This window comes from Myxine glutinosa, chromosome 1 (genome assembly GCF_964187855.1).
Source record: "Myxine glutinosa chromosome 1, kmMyxGlut1.1, whole genome shotgun sequence".
Lineage (NCBI taxonomy): Eukaryota > Metazoa > Chordata > Myxini > Myxiniformes > Myxinidae > Myxine > Myxine glutinosa.
This window is the reverse complement of record NC_136261.1, coordinates 36545621-36563102: the sequence shown is the minus strand read 5'-3', so window position 1 is coordinate 36563102 and position 17482 is coordinate 36545621. Positions and strand designations below refer to the sequence as shown.

At 50.5% G+C, this 17482-nt stretch overlaps 1 protein-coding gene across 5 annotated transcripts in view; it reads left to right on the top strand.

Moving 5' to 3' along the window:
- Positions 1–4411: 4411 nt before the first annotated feature.
- Positions 4412–17482, top strand: part of LOC137422864 (protein mono-ADP-ribosyltransferase PARP11) — an 82235-nt gene continuing 69164 nt past the window's right edge. For 3 of the 5 annotated variants that reach the window (XM_068109476.2, XM_068109486.2, XM_068109456.2), the window contains exons 1-2: positions 4412–4496; positions 12197–12289. In XM_068109476.2, coding sequence (XP_067965577.2) covers positions 12258–12289 — 32 coding nt within the window. In that variant the 5' untranslated portion in view covers positions 4412–4496; positions 12197–12257. Of the gene's footprint in view, positions 4497–11957; positions 12064–12196; positions 12290–17482 lie in introns of those variants that run through there. The other 2 variants (XM_078770762.1, XM_068109466.2) reach the window with 2 other exon arrangements.

The following is a 17482-nucleotide window of genomic DNA, read 5'->3' as shown; positions in this document are numbered from 1 at the left end:
TGACGAAGATCCGTTCAGCCAACTCTGAGAAAAATGGCGACACAGGGACACAGACAGACCAACAGCTCTCTTATATAGTAGACCAGCAGAAGTGCCCGGCGTTGCCGGGCGGGAGAGGGGAGGAAGGGGAGGGGGAAGGGGGATGGAAGGGGAAGTAAGGGGGAGGGAAGGTGGAAGGGGAAGGAAATGGAGGGGATGGGAGGGGGGAGGCAGGGGAGGAAGAGGGTTCATATACAGTCACGTGAAAAAGTAAGTACACCCCATGTAAAGTTTTGACTCTTTCAACATATTTCAACATACAGCTATTTGATCTTCATTTCAACAATATTGAGAGATAAAGGTGATATAATATAACAAATATCATGAAACATTTACATTTTGTAGTCCATTGTATAATTTAAATAAACATAAATGCCAATTTCGCATGTGGAAAAAGTAAGTACACCCCTACATTTATCACCACTTCAAATACCTAAAATTAGAATCAGGTGCACCAGCTCAGGTGCAAATGATTAGAGCATTGTTAGAGAGTATCTTGGAGGATCCTGTGTTATTTAAACCTCAGACATTTAGTTTGGTTTGATCTTTGTTGTTGAAGTGTGCGGCATCACCATGCCGAGATCAAAAGAGCTCTCTGAGGCCTTCCGAAAGAAGGTTATAGATGCCTACGAGTCTGGGCAGAGATTTTAAAAGATCTCCAAACAATTTGAAATCAATCATTCGACTGTCCGGAAGATCATCAATAAGTGGAGAACATTCCAAACAACTGCCAACTTGTTCAGGCCAGGCCGCCCCAGCAATTTCAGCCCGAGAGCAGACCGCAAGATGCTGAAAGAAGTCTCTAAGAACCACAGAATGTCATCACGGGACCTACAGGTAGCTCTTGCCACTGTTGATGTCAAAGTGCACGAGTCTACCATAAGAAAGAGGCTGCACAAATTTGATCTACATGGGAGGTGTGCCAGGAGGAAACATTTGCTGTCCAGAAAGAACATCAGGGCAAGACTAAAGTTTGCCAATGAACACCTTTTTTTTTTTTCCTTTTTTTTTTTGTATACTGAATCGAGGCTCGTGAAAGAGCTAACATTTACTTCACAAACAAATCAACCAGACAAACAAAATATATAAAAAGAGGGAGTGGAAAACAAGATGGGGAGAGAAGGGGAAGCACACAAACACAACATTTGAGAGCAGGGAGATGTGTGGAAGGGAGAGGGCTTGGGGGGAGGAGGTGTGGGAAGGGGGGGGGGGGTGGAGGGAGAAGTATAAAACACAAGGACACCAAGGACTTCCAGGACAGAAGTTGGTATTTCAAAAAAGTGGAATTGGGGTGAAATTAGCGGGGGTAGAAAAGATCAAGGTTTTGGATGGTGGAAGATAAGAGATGGTGGTGAGCAGACCTCGGCAAAGACCAGCACTTCTGGAACAATGTGCTCTGGACAGATGAGTCAAAGGTAGAGCGATTTGGCCACAGTACCAGAAGACATGTTTGGCGAAAACCAAAGACAGCATTTGACCACAAGAACCTGATACCAACTGTAAAGCATGGCGGTGGAAATATTATGGTTTGGGGGCAGCTTTGCTGCATCATTGCCTGGGCAGCTCACCATCAAAAATCCACTATCAATTCTTCATTGTGCCAGAGGGTGCTTGAGGATAATGTGAGGCCATCTGTCGGAAAGTTGAAGCTCAACCGAAGGTGGACCTTGCAACATGACAATGACCCTAAACATACCACTAAAATTAAATCCACCAAGGAATGGCTGAAAAGAAAGAAATCGAGGGTTCTGGAATGGCCAAGTCAAAGCCCGGATCTAAATCCCATCGAGAGGTTGTGGGGGGATTTGAAACGAGCTGTGCATGCAAGAAACCCCTCAAACATCGCACAGAAGAAAGAATTCTGCATGGAGGAGTGGGCAAAATTTCTCCCAGTCGATGTCAGAGACTGGTAGATAGTTATAAGAAACGCCTACTTGAGGTTGTTTCTGCCAAAGGGGGCAATACCACCTATTAGAGCCAAGGGTGTACTTACTTTTTCCACATGCGAAATTTGCATTTATGTTTATTTAAATTATACAATGGACTAGAAAATGTGAATGTTTCATGCTATTTGTTATATTATATCACCTTTATCTGTCAATATTGTTGAAATGAAGATCAAATAGCTGTATGTTGAAATATTTTGAAAAAGTCAAAACTTTACATGGGGTGTACTTACTTTTTCACGTGACTGTATATGCTGGTGGGTGAATGTGGCGTTCATCACGTTTCTGAGTCAAGTGTGATGCCGATCAGGAAGAAAAAGAAGCCGTACTACCAACTTCGTACACTTCCGGAATTGTTTGATTTATTTGTGTTAAAATGTCTGGTGATTGTTTTGTATACATTTATGTGAATGTGTACTTGTATATAATTGGCATTAATTTAAAAAGGCTTCGGCACTATCGAGCGAATTTTTTTTTTAACTCCCAAAAAAACTTAAATATATATATATATTTTTGGCCTACAATACTCCCAGGCACTCACTGATGAACCTCTGAAAGTTTGACGAAGATCCGTTCAGCCATCTCTGAGAAAAATGGCGACACAGACAAACAGACAGACAGACATACACACAGACAGACATCTCTTATATAGTAGATATTTGTTTATTATATTTTCCTAATATTTATTTGTTTATTTTTTCCAGTTCCCTTGTTGTTGAAGATGTTATCGATGGAAGAGCGTGTGTTGCTGGTTGTATATTACTTGTCTTACGTGAAGGAGGGAAATACACAGTGGAGGTGAAAATATTATTTTCAGAGCACTTTCCATTAAATGAACTGGTGGTATTCATAGAATACTTACCCTGCGCAGTCAACTTGGTGTGAGCCAACTCTTCTATTTTTGAACGTTTCTTTTTTTTGATCCAATATGGCTGCCAGACCACGTGAGCGATGACATCATAAATTTATATTCTCTAAATAATTGTTGCATAGATCATGCTCAATAAATTTCAAACTGATCAGACTAAGCATTGTCCCTGTCGAATTATGACGTCATAATTATGCCACCAATGAGGTCATCGTTAACACCTATTCCCCATATGGAGTTCTTTACAATGAGCCACGTTTCAATTTTTAAAATGCTGACATGGCACACACTTTACTTTACTGAAATGCAGACATAAATGTTATATTTTCATCAAACATCGTCTGAATTTCACCAAATCTGTTTGGGTCATGTGTTAATATACCTCAGCGATTGAGAAATCTGAAATCAGAATTTTAGTTGAGGTCAAAATGACCCCGTGAGGTCGCTTCGTACTTTGCCTGTTCGTGATGTGCAGTGTGATAATTAATTCCATGCCCAATCTAGAGGACTCTTCTTCTTCACACAATAACAACTTCTAGCTTCTAGACCGTACATCCAATCATCTTGAAATTTTGCACACTTGTTACACTTCATTACCTCTACTATCATATAAAGTTTCACGTTGATCAATGAAGTGGTTCAAGAGTTATTTGTTTTTCGTTTAATTATTTATATGTGCCAAACCACGTGACCTATCGCAAATACCAAAGCGTCATTCTAGTAGACTGATATGCTGAACACATCTGTGAAGTTTCCCCTCGATAGGATCAAAAATGAGGGATGAGCTAGGTTTTAAAGGTTTATGCTTAAAAACGTCATAACTCCGAAACCATGTGATGCATGACATCATTCTCGCTGACTTTTTTGTTCGTCATGGGTATGCGATTCTGCCTGTAAATTTTGGCCTCGATCTGTTCAGTCGTTTAAGAGAAAATTGGATTTTAGTGGTTTTTCACTCATAACAATATGGCGTCCGAACCACGTGACCTACGATGTCATTGTAATTTTATTTCTGCATCAATTTATACCGAGAAGATGCTCAAGAAATTTCATCCTGATCGGATAACGTTTTTTACTTGTCGAATTATGACGTCATAACGGCGGCACCTATGACGTCATCATTCACATATGTTATTCCGCCTAGAGAGTTATTTGCAATGAGACCTGTCTCAATTATTTATGTGCAGCAGTTTTTGAGACATAGAGGTGCAAATTTTTTTGTTTTTTTTCCAATATGGCGCCCGTACCACGTGACCTGTGACGTCATAATATTCACTAAAATATTCTACAGGAGGAGGCCCTCCTATGGTGAAAATTTCATGTCAATCGGACCAACGGTTGCCGAGAAAATGAATTTTTAAAATGCAGACACGCACGCACGTATGTATGTACGGACGCGAATGCTTAACCCCGCATTTCGCTTTGCGAGCGAAGGGTAATTACCTTCCACTGCACAGCGACTTTACAGACAAACTATTTGGATAAGGAAATGAACCTATTTAATACCTGATAGACAACACACCCTTCTCTTGTCAGCATTTCCAACTTGACGTGGTCTTGTGGGAATGAGGAAATGAATGCTTTGAGGAAGCAACTTTCAAAGTATCATTACTTGCTTCACCTTCTCTTCGTCAACATTGACTGTAAGTTCCATCTAATTTATATCTACTTTTGTTGGCGTCACTTACATAGTTTGATATTTTCCATCAGCGTTTCTGAGTTGAAACTTTTTGTTTATTAACATATTTTTACGACAACTTTCGTTTTGTTTTTCACCAGTTATTTTCTATGTTACAGAAATAATGTGGAATTAAGGTTTCGTTTTAGGAAGGAGACATTTCTTACAACCTCATGGTGATCAAAATATTTAGCATACTGTGTATCTAAACTGTATCGAAACCACACTCTCTGAACTTCTCCGCAAACCACCTCTAAATGCTAACGGTCATCCTGCTCCTCTCAGCCTCCTCCTCGTCCTGCCTCTCTCAGCTTTCTCTTCGTCCTGCCTCTCCCAGCTTCCCCCTCGTCCTGCCGCTCTCAGCTTCCTCCTCGTCCTGCCGCTCTCAGCTTCCTCCTCGTCCTGCCTCTCCCAGCTTCCCCCTCGTACTGCCTCTCCCAGCTTCCCCCTCGTACTGCCGCTCTCAGCTTCCTCCTCGTCCTGCCCCTTTCAGCTTTCTCTTCGTCCTGCCGCTCTCAGCTGCCTCCTCGTCCTGCCGCTCTCAGCTTCCTCCTCGTCCTGCCTCTCCCAGCTTCCCCCTCGTACTGCCTCTCCCAGCTTCCCCCTCGTACTGCCGCTCTCAGCTTCCTCCTCGTCCTGCCCCTTTCAGCTTTCTCTTCGTCCTGCCGCTCTCAGCTGCCTCCTCGTCCTGCCGCTCTCAGCCTCCTCCTCGTCTGCCGCTCTCAGCCGCCTCTTCGTCCTGCCGCTCTCAGCTTCCTCCTCGTCCTGCCACTCGCAGCCTCCTCCTCGTCCTGCCGCTCTCAGCCTCCTCCTCGTCTGCCGCTCTCACCTTCCTCCTCGTCCTGCCGCTCTCAGCCGCCTCTTCGTCCTGCCGCTCTCAGCTTCCTCCTCGTCCTGCCCTTCACAGCTTCCTCCTCGTCCTGCCCCTTTCAGCTTTCTCTTCGTCCTGCCTCTCTCAGCTTCCTCCTCGTCCTGCCCTTCACAGCTTCCTCCTCGTCCTGCCCCTTTCAGCTTTCTGTTCATCCTGCCGCTCTCAGCCTCCTCCTCGTCCTGCCCCTTTCAGCTTTCTCTTCGTCCTGCCGCTCTCAGCCTCCCCCTCGTCCTGCCTCTCCCAGCTTCCCCCTTGTCCTGCCGCTCTCAGCTTCCTCCTCGTCCTGCCCCATTCAGCTTTCTCTTCGTCCTGCCGCTCTCAGCCTCCTCCTCGTCCTGCCGCTCTCAGCTTTCTCTTCGTCCTGCCGCTATCAGCCTCCTCCTTGTCCTGCCGCTCTCAGCCTCCTCCTCGTCCTGCTGCTCCCAGCCTCCTCCTCGTCCTGCCGCTCTCAGCTTTCTCTTCGTCCTGCCTCTCCCAGCTTCCCCCTCGTCCTGCCGCTCTCAGCTTCCTCCTCGTCCTGCCGCTCTCAGCTTCCTCCTCGTCCTGCCCCTTTCAGCTTTCTCTTCGTCCTGCCGCTCTCAGCTTCCTCCTCGTCCTGCCCCTTTCAGCTTTCTCTTTGTCCTGGCGCTCTCAGCCTCCTCCTCATCCTGCCGCTCTCAGCCTCCTCCTCGTCATGCCTCTCCCAGCTTCCCCCTCGTACTGCCTCTCTCATTCTCCTCCTCGTCCGGCCGCTCTCAGCCTCCCCTCGTCATGCCTCTCTCAGCTTCCCCCTCGTTCTGCCTCTCTTATCCTCCCCCATGTACTGCCGCTCTCAGCTTCCTCCTCGTCCTGCTCCTCTCAGCCTCCTCCTCGTCCTGCCCCTCTCAGCCTCCTCCTCGTCCTGCCCCTCTCAGCTCCCGCCTCGTCCTGCCCCTCTCAGCTCCCGCCTCGTCCTGCCCCTCTCAACTTCCTCCTCGTCCTGCCCCTCTCAACTTCCTCCTCGACCTGCTCCTCTCAGCTTCCTCCTCGTCCTGCTCCTCTCAGCTTCCTCCTCGTCTTGCCCCTTTCAGCTTCCTCCTCGTCTTGCCCCTTTCAGCTTCCTCCTCGTCCTGCTCATCTCAGCTTCCTCCTCGTCCTGCTCCTCTCAGCTTCCTCCTCGTCCTGCCTCTCTCAGCTTCCCCCTCGTCCTGCCTCTCTCAGCCTCCTCCTCGTCCTGCCTCTCCCAGCTTCCACCTCGTCCTGCCGCTCTCAGCTTCCTCCTCGTCCTGCCCCATTCAGCTTTCTCTTCGTCCTGCCGCTCTCAGCCTCCTCCTCGTCCTGCCGCTCTCAGCTTTCTCTTCGTCCTGCCGCTCTCACCCTCCTCCTCGTCCTGCCGCTCTCAGCCTCCTCCTCGTCCTGCCGCTCTCAGCTTTCTCTTCGTCCTGCCTCTCCCAGCTTCCCCCTCGTCCTGCCGCTCTCAGCTTCCTCCTCGTCCTGCCCCTTTCAGCTTCCTCTTCGTCCTGCCGCTCTCAGCTTCCTCCTCGTCCTGCCTCTCCCAGCTTCCCCCTCGTACTGCCTCTCCCAGCTTCCCCCACGTACTGCCGCTCTCAGCTTCCTCCTCGTCCTGCCCCTTTCAGCTTTCTCTTCGTCCTGCCGCTCTCAGCTTCCTCCTCGTCCTGCCTCTCCCAGCCTCCCCCTCGTCCTGCCTCTCCCAGCTTCCCCCTCGTACTGCCTCTCTCAGCTTCCTCCTCGTCCTGCCCCATTCAGCTTTGTCTTCGTCCTGCCGCTCTCAGCCTCCTCCTCGTGCTGCCGCTCTCAGCCTCCTCCTCGTCTGCCGCTCTCAGCTTCCTCCTCGTCCTGCTGCTCTCAGCTTCCTCCTCGTCCTGCCACTCTCAGCCTCCTCCTCGTCTGCCGCTCTCAGCTTCCTCCTCGTCCTGCCCCTTTCAGCTTTCTGTTCGTCCTGCCGCTCTCAGCCTCCTCCTCATCCTGCCCCTTTCAGCTTTCTCTTCGTCCTGCCGCTCTCAGCTTCCACCTCGTCCTGCCTCTCTCAGCCTCCCCCTCGTCCTGCCTCTCCCAGCTTCCCCCTCGTCCTGCCGCTCTCAGCTTCCTCCTCGTCCTGCCCCATTCAGCTTTCTCTTCGTCCTGCCGCTCTCAGCCTCCTCCTCGTCCTGCCGCTCTCAGCTTTCTCTTCGTCCTGCCGCTCTCAGCCTCCTCCTCGTCCTGCTGCTCTCAGCCTCCTCCTCGTCCTGCCCCTTTCAGCTTTCTCTTCGTCCTGCCGCTTTCAGCCGCCTCCTCGTCCTGCCGCTCTCAGCCTCCTCCTCGTCCTGCCGCTCTCAGCCTCCTCCTCGTCCTGCTTCTCCCAGCTTCCCCCTCGTACTGCCTCTCTCATCCTCCTCCTCGTCCTGCCGCTCTCAGCCTCCCCTCGTCATGCCTCTCTCAGCTTCCCCTCGTCCTGCCTCTCTCAGCTTCCCCTCGTCCTGCCTCTCTTAGCCTCCCCCTTGTACTGCCGCTCTCAGCTTCCTCCTCGTCCTGCTCCTCTCAGCCTCCTCCTCGTCCTGCCCCTCTCAGCCTCCTCCTCGTCCTGCCCCTCTCAGCTCCCGCCTCGTCCTGCCCCTCTCAACTTCCTCCTCGTCCTGCCCCTCTCAACTTCCTCCTCGTCCTGCCCCTCTCAGCGTCCCCATCGTCCTGACCCTCTCAGCTTCCACCTCGTCTTGCCCCTCTCAGCTCCCTCCTCGTCCTGCCCCTCTCAGCTTCCTCTTCGTCCTGCCCATCTCAGCTTCCTCTTCGTCCTGCCCGTCTCAGCTTCCTCCTCGACCTGCTCGTCTCAGCTTCCTCCTCGTCCTGCTCCTCTCGGCTTCGTCCTCGTCCTACCCCTTTCAGCTTCCTCCTCGTCCTGCTCATCTCAGCTTCCTCCTCGTCCTGCTCCCCTCAGCTTCCTCCTCGTCCTGCTCCTCTCAGCTGCCTCCTCGTCCTGCCTCTCTCAGCTTCCCCCTCGTCCTGCCTCTCTCAGCCTCATCCTCGTCCTGCCTCTCTCAGCCTCCTCCTCGTCCTGCCTCTCTCAGCTTCCCCCTCGTACTGCCGCTCTCATCCTCCTCCTCGCACTGCCGCTCTCAGCCTCCCCCTCGTCCTGCCTCTCTCATCCTCCCCCTCGTACTGCCGCTCTCATCCTCCCCTCGTCCTGCCGCTCTCAGCCTCCCCCTCGTACTGCCGCTCTCAGCATCCCCTCGTCCTGCCTCTCTCAACCTCCCCCTCGTACTGCCGCTCTCATCCTCCCCCTCGTCCTGCCGCTCTCAGCCTCCCCCTCGTACTGCCGCTCTCAGCCTCCCCCTCGTCCTGCCTCTCCCAGCTTCCCCATCATACTGCCGCTCTCATCCTCCTCCTCGTCCTGCCGCTCTCATCCTCCCCTCGTACTGCCGCTCTCAGCCTCCCCTCGTACTGCCGCTCTCAGCTTCCCCCTCGTACTGCCTCTCTCATTCTCCTCCTCGTCCTGCCGCTCTCAGCCTCCCCCTCGTCCTGCTTCTCTCATCCTCCCCATCGGCCTGCCTCTCTCATCCTCCCCCTTGTCCTGACCCTCCCAGCTTCCCCCTCGTACTGCCTCTCTCATCCTCCCCATCGTCCTGCCTCTCTCATCCTCCCCCTCGTCCTGCCGCTCTCATCCTCCCCTCGTACTGCCGCTCTCAGCCTCCCCTCGTACTGCCGCTCTCAGCTTCCCCCTCGTACTGCCTCTCTCATTCTCCTCCTCGTCCTGCCGCTCTCAGCCTCCCCCTCGTCCTGCCTCTCTCATCCTCCCCATCGGCCTGCCTCTCTCATCCTCCCCATCGGCCTGCCTCTCTCAGCCTCCCCCTCGTCCTGCCGCTCTCAGCTTCCTCCTCGTCCTGCCGCTCTCAGCTTCCTCCTCGTCCTGCCGCTCTCAGCCTCCCCCTCGTCCTGCCGCTCTCAGCCTCCCCCTCGTCCTGCCGCTCTCAGCTTCCTCCTCGTCCTGCTCCTCTCAGCTGCCTCCTCGTCCTGCCTCTCTCAGCTTCCCCCTCGTCCTGCCTCTCTCAGCCTCATCCTCGTCCTGCCTCTCTCAGCCTCCTCCTCGTCCTGCCTCTCTCCGCTTCCCCCTCGTACTGCCGCTCTCATCCTCCTCCTCGCACTGCCGCTCTCAGCCTCCCCCTCGTCCTGCCCCTCTCAACTTCCTCCTCGTCCTGCCCCTCTCAACTTCCTCCTCGTCCTGCCCCTCTCAGCGTCCCCATCGTCCTGACCCTCTCAGCTTCCCCCTCGTCCTGCCGCTCTCAGCCTCCTCCTCGTCCTGCCCCTTTCAGCTTTCTCTTCGTCCTGCCGCTCTCAGCTTCCACCTCGTCCTGCCTCTCTCAGCCTCCCCCTCGTCCTGCCTCTCCCAGCTTCCCCCTCGTACTGCCGCTCTCAGCTTCCCCCTCGTACTGCCGCTCTCAGCCTCCCCTCGTCCTGCCGCTCTCAGCCTCCCCCTCGTCCTGCCGCTCTCAGCTTCCTCCTCGTCCTGCTCCTCTCAGCTGCCTCCTCGTCCTGCCTCTCTCAGCTGCCTCCTCGTCCTGCCTCTCTCAGCTTCCCCCTCGTCCTGCCTCTCTCAGCCTCATCCTCGTCCTGCCTCTCTCAGCCTCCTCCTCGTCCTGCCTCTCTCAGCTTCCCCCTCGTACTGCCGCTCTCATCCTCCTCCTCGCACTGCCGCTCTCAGCCTCCCCCTCGTCCTGCCCCTCTCAACTTCCTCCTCGTCCTGCCCCTCTCAACTTCCTCCTCGTCCTGCCCCTCTCAGCGTCCCCATCGTCCTGCCCCTCTCAGCTTCCCCCTCGTCCTGCCGCTCTCAGCCTCCCCCTCGTCCTGCCTCTCCCAGCTTCCCCATCATACTGCCGCTCTCATCCTCCTCCTCGTCCTGCCGCTCTCATCCTCCCCTCGTACTGCCGCTCTCAGCCTCCCCTCGTACTGCCGCTCTCAGCTTCCCCCTCGTACTGCCTCTCTCATTCTCCTCCTCGTCCTGCCGCTCTCAGCCTCCCCCTCGTCCTGCTTCTCTCATCCTCCCCATCGGCCTGCCTCTCTCATCCTCCCCCTTGTCCTGACCCTCCTAGCTTCCCCCTCGTACTGCCTCTCTCATCCTCCCCATCGTCCTGCCTCTCTCATCCTCCCCCTCGTCCTGCCGCTCTCATCCTCCCCTCGTACTGCCGCTCTCAGCCTCCCCTCGTACTGCCGCTCTCAGCTTCCCCCTCGTACTGCCTCTCTCATTCTCCTCCTCGTCCTGCCGCTCTCAGCCTCCCCCTCGTCCTGCCTCTCTCATCCTCCCCATCGGCCTGCCTCTCTTATCCTCCCCATCGGCCTGCCTCTCTCAGCCTCCCCTCGTCCTGCCGCTCTCAGCTTCCTCCTCGTCCTGCCGCTCTCAGCTTCCTCCTCGTCCTGCCGCTCTCAGCCTCCCCCTCGTCCTGCCGCTCTCAGCCTCCCCCTCGTCCTGCCGCTCTCAGCTTCCTCCTCGTCCTGCCTCTCTCAGCTTCCCCCTCGTCCTGCCTCTCTCAGCCTCATCCTCGTCCTGCCTCTCTCAGCCTCCTCCTCGTCCTGCCTCTCTCAGCTTCCCCCTCGTACTGCCGCTCTCATCCTCCTCCTCGCACTGCCGCTCTCAGCCTCCCCCTCGTCCTGCCCCTCTCAACTTCCTCCTCGTCCTGCCCCTCTCAACTTCCTCCTCGTCCTGCCCCTCTCAGCGTCCCCATCGTCCTGACCCTCTCAGCTTCCCCCTCATCCTGCCGCTCTCAGCCTCCTCCTCGTCCTGCCCCTTTCAGCTTTCTCTTCGTCCTGCCGCTCTCAGCTTCCACCTCGTCCTGCCTCTCTCAGCCTCCCCCTCGTCCTGCCTCTCCCAGCTTCCCCCTCGTACTGCCGCTCTCAGCCTCCCCTCGTACTGCCGCTCTCAGCTTCCCCCTCGTACTGCCTCTCTCATTCTCCTCCTCGTCCTGCCGCTCTCAGCCTCCCCCTCGTCCTGCTTCTCTCATCCTCCCCATCGGCCTGCCTCTCTCATCCTCCCCCTTGTCCTGACCCTCCCAGCTTCCCCCTCGTACTGCCTCTCTCATCCTCCCCATCGTCCTGCCTCTCTCATCCTCCCCCTCGTCCTGCCGCTCTCATCCTCCCCTCGTACTGCCGCTCTCATTCTCCTCCTCGTCCTGCCGCTCTCAGCCTCCCCCTCGTCCTGCCTCTCTCATCCTCCCCATCGGCCTGCCTCTCTCATCCTCCGCATCGGCCTGCCTCTCTCAGCCTCCCCCTCGTCCTGCCGCTCTCAGCTTCCTCCTCGTCCTGCCGCTCTCAGCCTCCCCCTCGTCCTGCCGCTCTCAGCCTCCCCCTCGTCCTGCCGCTCTCAGCTTCCTCCTCGTCCTGCCGCTCTCAGCCTCCCCCTCGTCCTGCCTCTCTCAGCCTCCCCCTCGTCCTGCCTCTCTCATCCTCCCCATCGGCCTGCCTCTCTCATCCTCCCCCTTGTCCTGACCCTCCCAGCTTCCCCCTCGTACTGCCTCTCTCATCCTCCCCATCGTCCTGCCTCTCTCATCCTCCCCTCGTACTGCCTCTCTCATCCTCCTCCTCGTCCTGCCTCTCTCAGCTTCCTCCTCGTCCTGCCGCTCTCATCCTCCTCCTCGACTGGTCTTCCTCTAAGACCATTGATTGATCAATTGATTGATCTCATGGTTAAATCTCGTGTCACCGTGTCGCATTAAAATGGGTGCGTTCATCAAGTATTTTTTACCAAAACCCATTTGTCTGTAAGATTAACGTCGCATTATAATATTAGAATGTAGATACAATCTAAGATGGAGATGTTTCAAACACTCAAACTGAGCCATGTTGTGGTGCAGGAACAGCAACATAAACCAAGACGTCGTTTTCATAAGGCATTGGAACAACCTCTACGTCATCATGGCATCCGGTGGAGGTCATAAGATATCGAGGTTTGTCTTTCTGTCACATTGTGGGAGTCAGAATAATCACATTGTGGCAGTAAGAATAATCACATTGTGGGAGTCAGAATAATCACATTGTGGGAGTAACAATAATCACATTGTGGGAGTAAGAATAATCACATTGTGGGAGTAACAATAATCACATTGTGGGAGTCAGAATAATCACATTGTGGGAGTAAGAATAATCACATTGTGGGAGTAAGAATAATCACATTGTGGGAGTAACAATAATCACATTGTGGGAGTAAGAATAATCACATTGTGGGAGTCAGAATAATCACATTGTGGGAGTCAGAATAATCACATTGTGGGAGTAAGAATAATCACATTGTGGGAGTCAGAATAATCACATTGTGGGAGTAAGAATAATCACATTGTGGGAGTAACAATAATCACATTGTGGGAGTAAGAATAATCACATTGTGGGAGTAACAATAATCACATTGTGGGAGTAACAATAATCACATTGTGGGAGTAAGAATAATCACATTGTGGGAGTAAGAATAATCACATTGTGGGAGTAAGAATAATCACATTGTGGGAGTAAGAATAATCACATTGTGGGAGTAACAATAATCACATTGTGGGAGTAACAATAATCACATTGTGGGAGTAACAATAATCACATTGTGGGAGTAAGAATAATCACTGTGGGAGTAACAATAATCACATTGTGGGAGTAACAATAATCACATTGTGGGAGTAACAATAATCACATTGTGGGAGTAACAATAATCACATTGTGGGAGTAACAATAATCACATTGTGGGAGTAACAATAATCACATTGTGGGAGTAACAATAACCTAGAATCCTGGAGTAATCATTTTCTTTCATTCGAGCCGTTCCTCTTCATACGAGACAGGGGTTCTCTCCGATAAGTAATTTACTTCTTTTATTCCCTACTAATGTGGATTTGTTTTTAGTAAGGGCATTTTATGAGATATTTCACAAATCTGTTAACTAAATTGTTACCAAAAAATTTCTTCACCAATATGTTTGTAAAGGTGTGTAATAACATGTGTTAAAATGTTGAAGTTCAACTCCCGTGGGAAACCCAGAAAAAAAGCTGTTGAATTCGGGTACCGAAAAATTATTTTCGAGAATTTTTATTTTTTAAATCGGCCGTTAAGTAACTTATGAGGGGTCAAATAAGGGTTTTTCATGATTCTGAGTTGATTGTTAACATTTATATTTTCACTTTTACATTTACACACAAAGTAGCTTTTATTTCACATACATATATAATACTCAAGAGTTATTTCTCATTCACAATGTCAGAAGTTTCAACAGTCATTGTCTATGTCTTCTTCAGACTCAACAACATCATGACTGCAGTTTCTGCATGTAATGCCATTACAGACTCCACAGGCCGAGATGCACGTGACCCCATTCTTCTTGCAGCTGCATCGCCGGTTGCTGCAATCTCAATGACAATGACAGCTCGTGAACTGCAATAGCTCCTCAGGAGCCGTGGGGTCCAGTGTTGGAACTGGCTCATACCCATGCACACCTATTGTCCATCCATAGTCACTGGGGTTCAGAGACATGCTCTGTAGAAGGATCCAGTCCCGGGTCTGCAGGTAGGCACGGAGTGAATGTTGTGCAGCTGCACCCTCTGTTGGAGGTAGAGTCTCTGGTTTGATCACCCACCCCGCTGCCCAGAGTGTGTCACCTGGAGTGAGGAGTGGCTGATCATGAGCCAGGGAGGAGGAAAGCTCATCGAGGGGGAGAAACATGATCGCGTTTGTTCCTATCTGTTTCCTGTTCGTAAATGGAATAATCTTTACTTCAGTTCCTCTCAGGATCTTAGCTTTGTCGAGTGCCTTCAACTTCACCCGGGGGAAAGCTGCTGTTGTCTGTGGATCTGGCAAAGGTGGTGCCGGAGAGGTGACTTCGATCCAACCCATTGAGTGAAAGGGAGTGTTTCCGTGAATAGAGACAATGTTTAAATCTATATTGTCTCCAACAAACTGAGTGACTGCATTGTTTGTTTCCCCAACCTCCATAAAGACCACCTGATCATTACTTGACAATTCACTTTCACTGGCTGGCACTTTGGCTGTCATCACTGATTGATCCTCAAGCGCAGCATCAACCGCAACCTCATCATTGATCTGTTCATCGGTTTCCTCCACAATGGTGTCAAGAGTGCCAGAAGTATCTGGAACATCATCGCCACTCCTACTATTAAGGAAGCAGTATTTGTAGTTTTGTGTCTCCGTGTAAGACTCAGTGTATCCCAGCCGGTGGAACTTGTTGAGCATCCATTTTGACCCAAATCTATGATCAAGTTGTATGGCAAGCCCCATTTGGTGTGGCAATACTCCAGACCGAGGTCGACAGGCCTTAATAAAATTCTGCCCCCAAACGGCAACTCTTTCGTCTGTCTTGACAATCGGTCTCAAGCACATCTGAAGGCTTGCAGGAACAAGTGTCAGCTGACTATCGATGTCAGTCATACTGTGTGTGGTGGGGTATGACTTTGGACCTAAATCAATCAAGGCAATATCATTGGATATGAACCTGAGTGCCGTCTTTATGATCTGAGTCTTCTCATCTCCATGGTCAAGATTAGCATGATGCGCTCGCAGAATATTGTCGGTGCCATCTTTGAGACAGAGTACATCTGCCCTTCTTTCCTGTGTTGTGAAATACAAGGTGTCTTCGTATTTCTCTAGAAGTTTTATCTTTAGCCAATGCTTTGAATAAGAAAGGCTCTTCTCTGGTGACTGATCAAACTCCTGCAGCTTTTCATGGACTTGGTCCATGTTCATTACCCCATGCTCTAATTCTGAGTCTAACCATTCGCAGAATTCAATAAAAACTGCCTCTCGCTCCTCATCAATACTCCTCTGTCCTCTCTTCCTTTTTCCTTCCTCATCAGTCTTGGACAAACTGTCACCTCTCGCAAACATAAGTTTGCATCGCAAATGGTACAGTGTTTCTTCTGCTACCAAGTCGTTGATCCCTTCCAGGCGTCCAGTGACTTCAGTGCCCCAGTCATCCCCGCGACTCCGTGCTGTCTTCAGCAAGCTTGCCTTCAGTGTATCTGCAGTCAAATTATCTGGCACTCTGTATTTCTTTCTAGCTTGTGCTGGATTATTTTTGTAGAGCTGGGCTGGTTGGTTGCAAAGAATGCATACATCCTTATACAGGAGGTCAACTGACTGTGATCTTCTAGAACTGCAGCCAGTTGATGAACTGAACTCACAAGTAGTGCGTCTTCTCTTCAACTTTGATGACTCTTTCTCTGCCTTTGATGCTTGAGCTGACTTCTGGGTGGTTGCAACAAAGTTGTTGTACAGATCATTTTTACACTTCTGGTGGTACCTCAGTTTTCCTTCCTTTTGAGCCTCCTTCATACGTTCCACAACAGTAACATTTTCGACAGTTTCTGCTTGTTTCAATAAAGTTGAGTATCCCTTTGGAGTTGCCTGTATGAGCCTTTCAGCTGGTGTATCCGAGCGTGCACAGATGAAGCAATTGAGCACAGGTGGAGTAACGTCTTCATCCATATTGCTAGACTCCATGTCCTGCAAAGTAGAAAATGATATATATTTACAAATTATTTTTCCACAAAGGAGTGTCTGTGGTGAAATATAAATGTTAGCAATCAACTCAGAATCATGAAAAACCCTTATTTGACCCCTCATAAGTTACTTAAGGGCCGATTTAAAAAAATAAAAATTCTCGAAAATAATTTTTCGGTACCCGAATTCAACAGCTTTTTTTCTGGGTTTCCCACGGGAGTTGACCTTCAACATTTTAACACATGTTATTACACACCTTTACAAACATATTGGTGAAGAAATTTTTTGGTAACAATTTAGTTAACAGATTTTCATATGTTTCCCTTACTATTTGCTCTAATTCATAAATATTGAACCTCATCAGGTGGGAATATTGGCTGCCTTTAACCCTTGTACAATTTCATAAAAAGACTAGCGGGTACACCCGACCTCCATGCAGGAGTGCCCTTCTAGGCCCAATGGGTGTCGAGCGCATACCCCCACCATACCAAACAGTTTGCGTTTTAAATCCCACTGATTGGTCAGATCTGCATACAGGCCTTATCCAAAATCTAATTGGCTTGTTCTTGTCAACTACCCAACTCATCCACCAAGTTTCGTCTGAATCAGTCCATAACTTTTTGAGATATTGTGCTATATATAGTTTTTGGCACCGATCTTTCAATCGTGAAGAATCACTAACATTTTTGTATTCCGATCTGGATCTTCACCAAAATCGAATCAATTAGTCCTTGTCACATACCCAACATCTCCAACATGCTTCATTCAATCCATCCATAACTTTTTGAGGTATTGAGCTATATATACTATATAGTTTTGGGCTTTATCTCTCAATGGTGAATAATCAGTCAAAAAGTTATAGTAGCGGATCCGGGCTTCACCAAAATCTAATCATTTTGGCGTCGTCACTGAGACGGCCTGTCCACCAAATTTCGTCTGAATCTGTCCACAACGTTTTGATATATCCTGCTCATGGACCGAAAAATAAACAGACAGACAATCAGGGGTGAATACATAACCTCCGCCCACCTTCATTGGTGGAGGTAATAGCATCTACAAGAAATTGCAAAAAAAATTCGAAGTTGTTTTTGACAAAATATTGAAAACTATTTTGCAGAAAAGCAAATTCGGGGCCCCACGAGTATACCCTGAATTTTTTATGTCGATCGGCCCAAGGGTTTTGGAGTAGTTACCGGACATACAGACACAGACGCACATTCGCTGCTCTGTTTTATATGGAGGATGACTTGTAGGGTGCTGCGGTGCAATAATAATTCACTTTGTCGCTCAAAACGAATCCAGTACTGAAGTCCAGATTGTTCCACTTTGAAAGTCTCTGCCACCTTTATGGAAACTATGATTTGTTTCCAGTTGAAAACACAGATCATGGTGCAATGGATTAATACGATTGGTTATAATGGTCTCTACATTCTCAATGAAATATCCAATCAATGGTAGGTTTGTGAGGGAGTATATAATAAAATAACTCCTGCACCTCAACTGTAATGGCGACTATGTGCCCCCTGTACCACAAGAGTACTTGCTGCAGAGGTATGGGGGGGGGGGGGGGGGGGGAGATGTGTGTGGATGTATATTTGTGTGTGTGTGTGTGTGTGTGTGTGTGTGTGTGTGTGTGTGTGTGTGTGTGT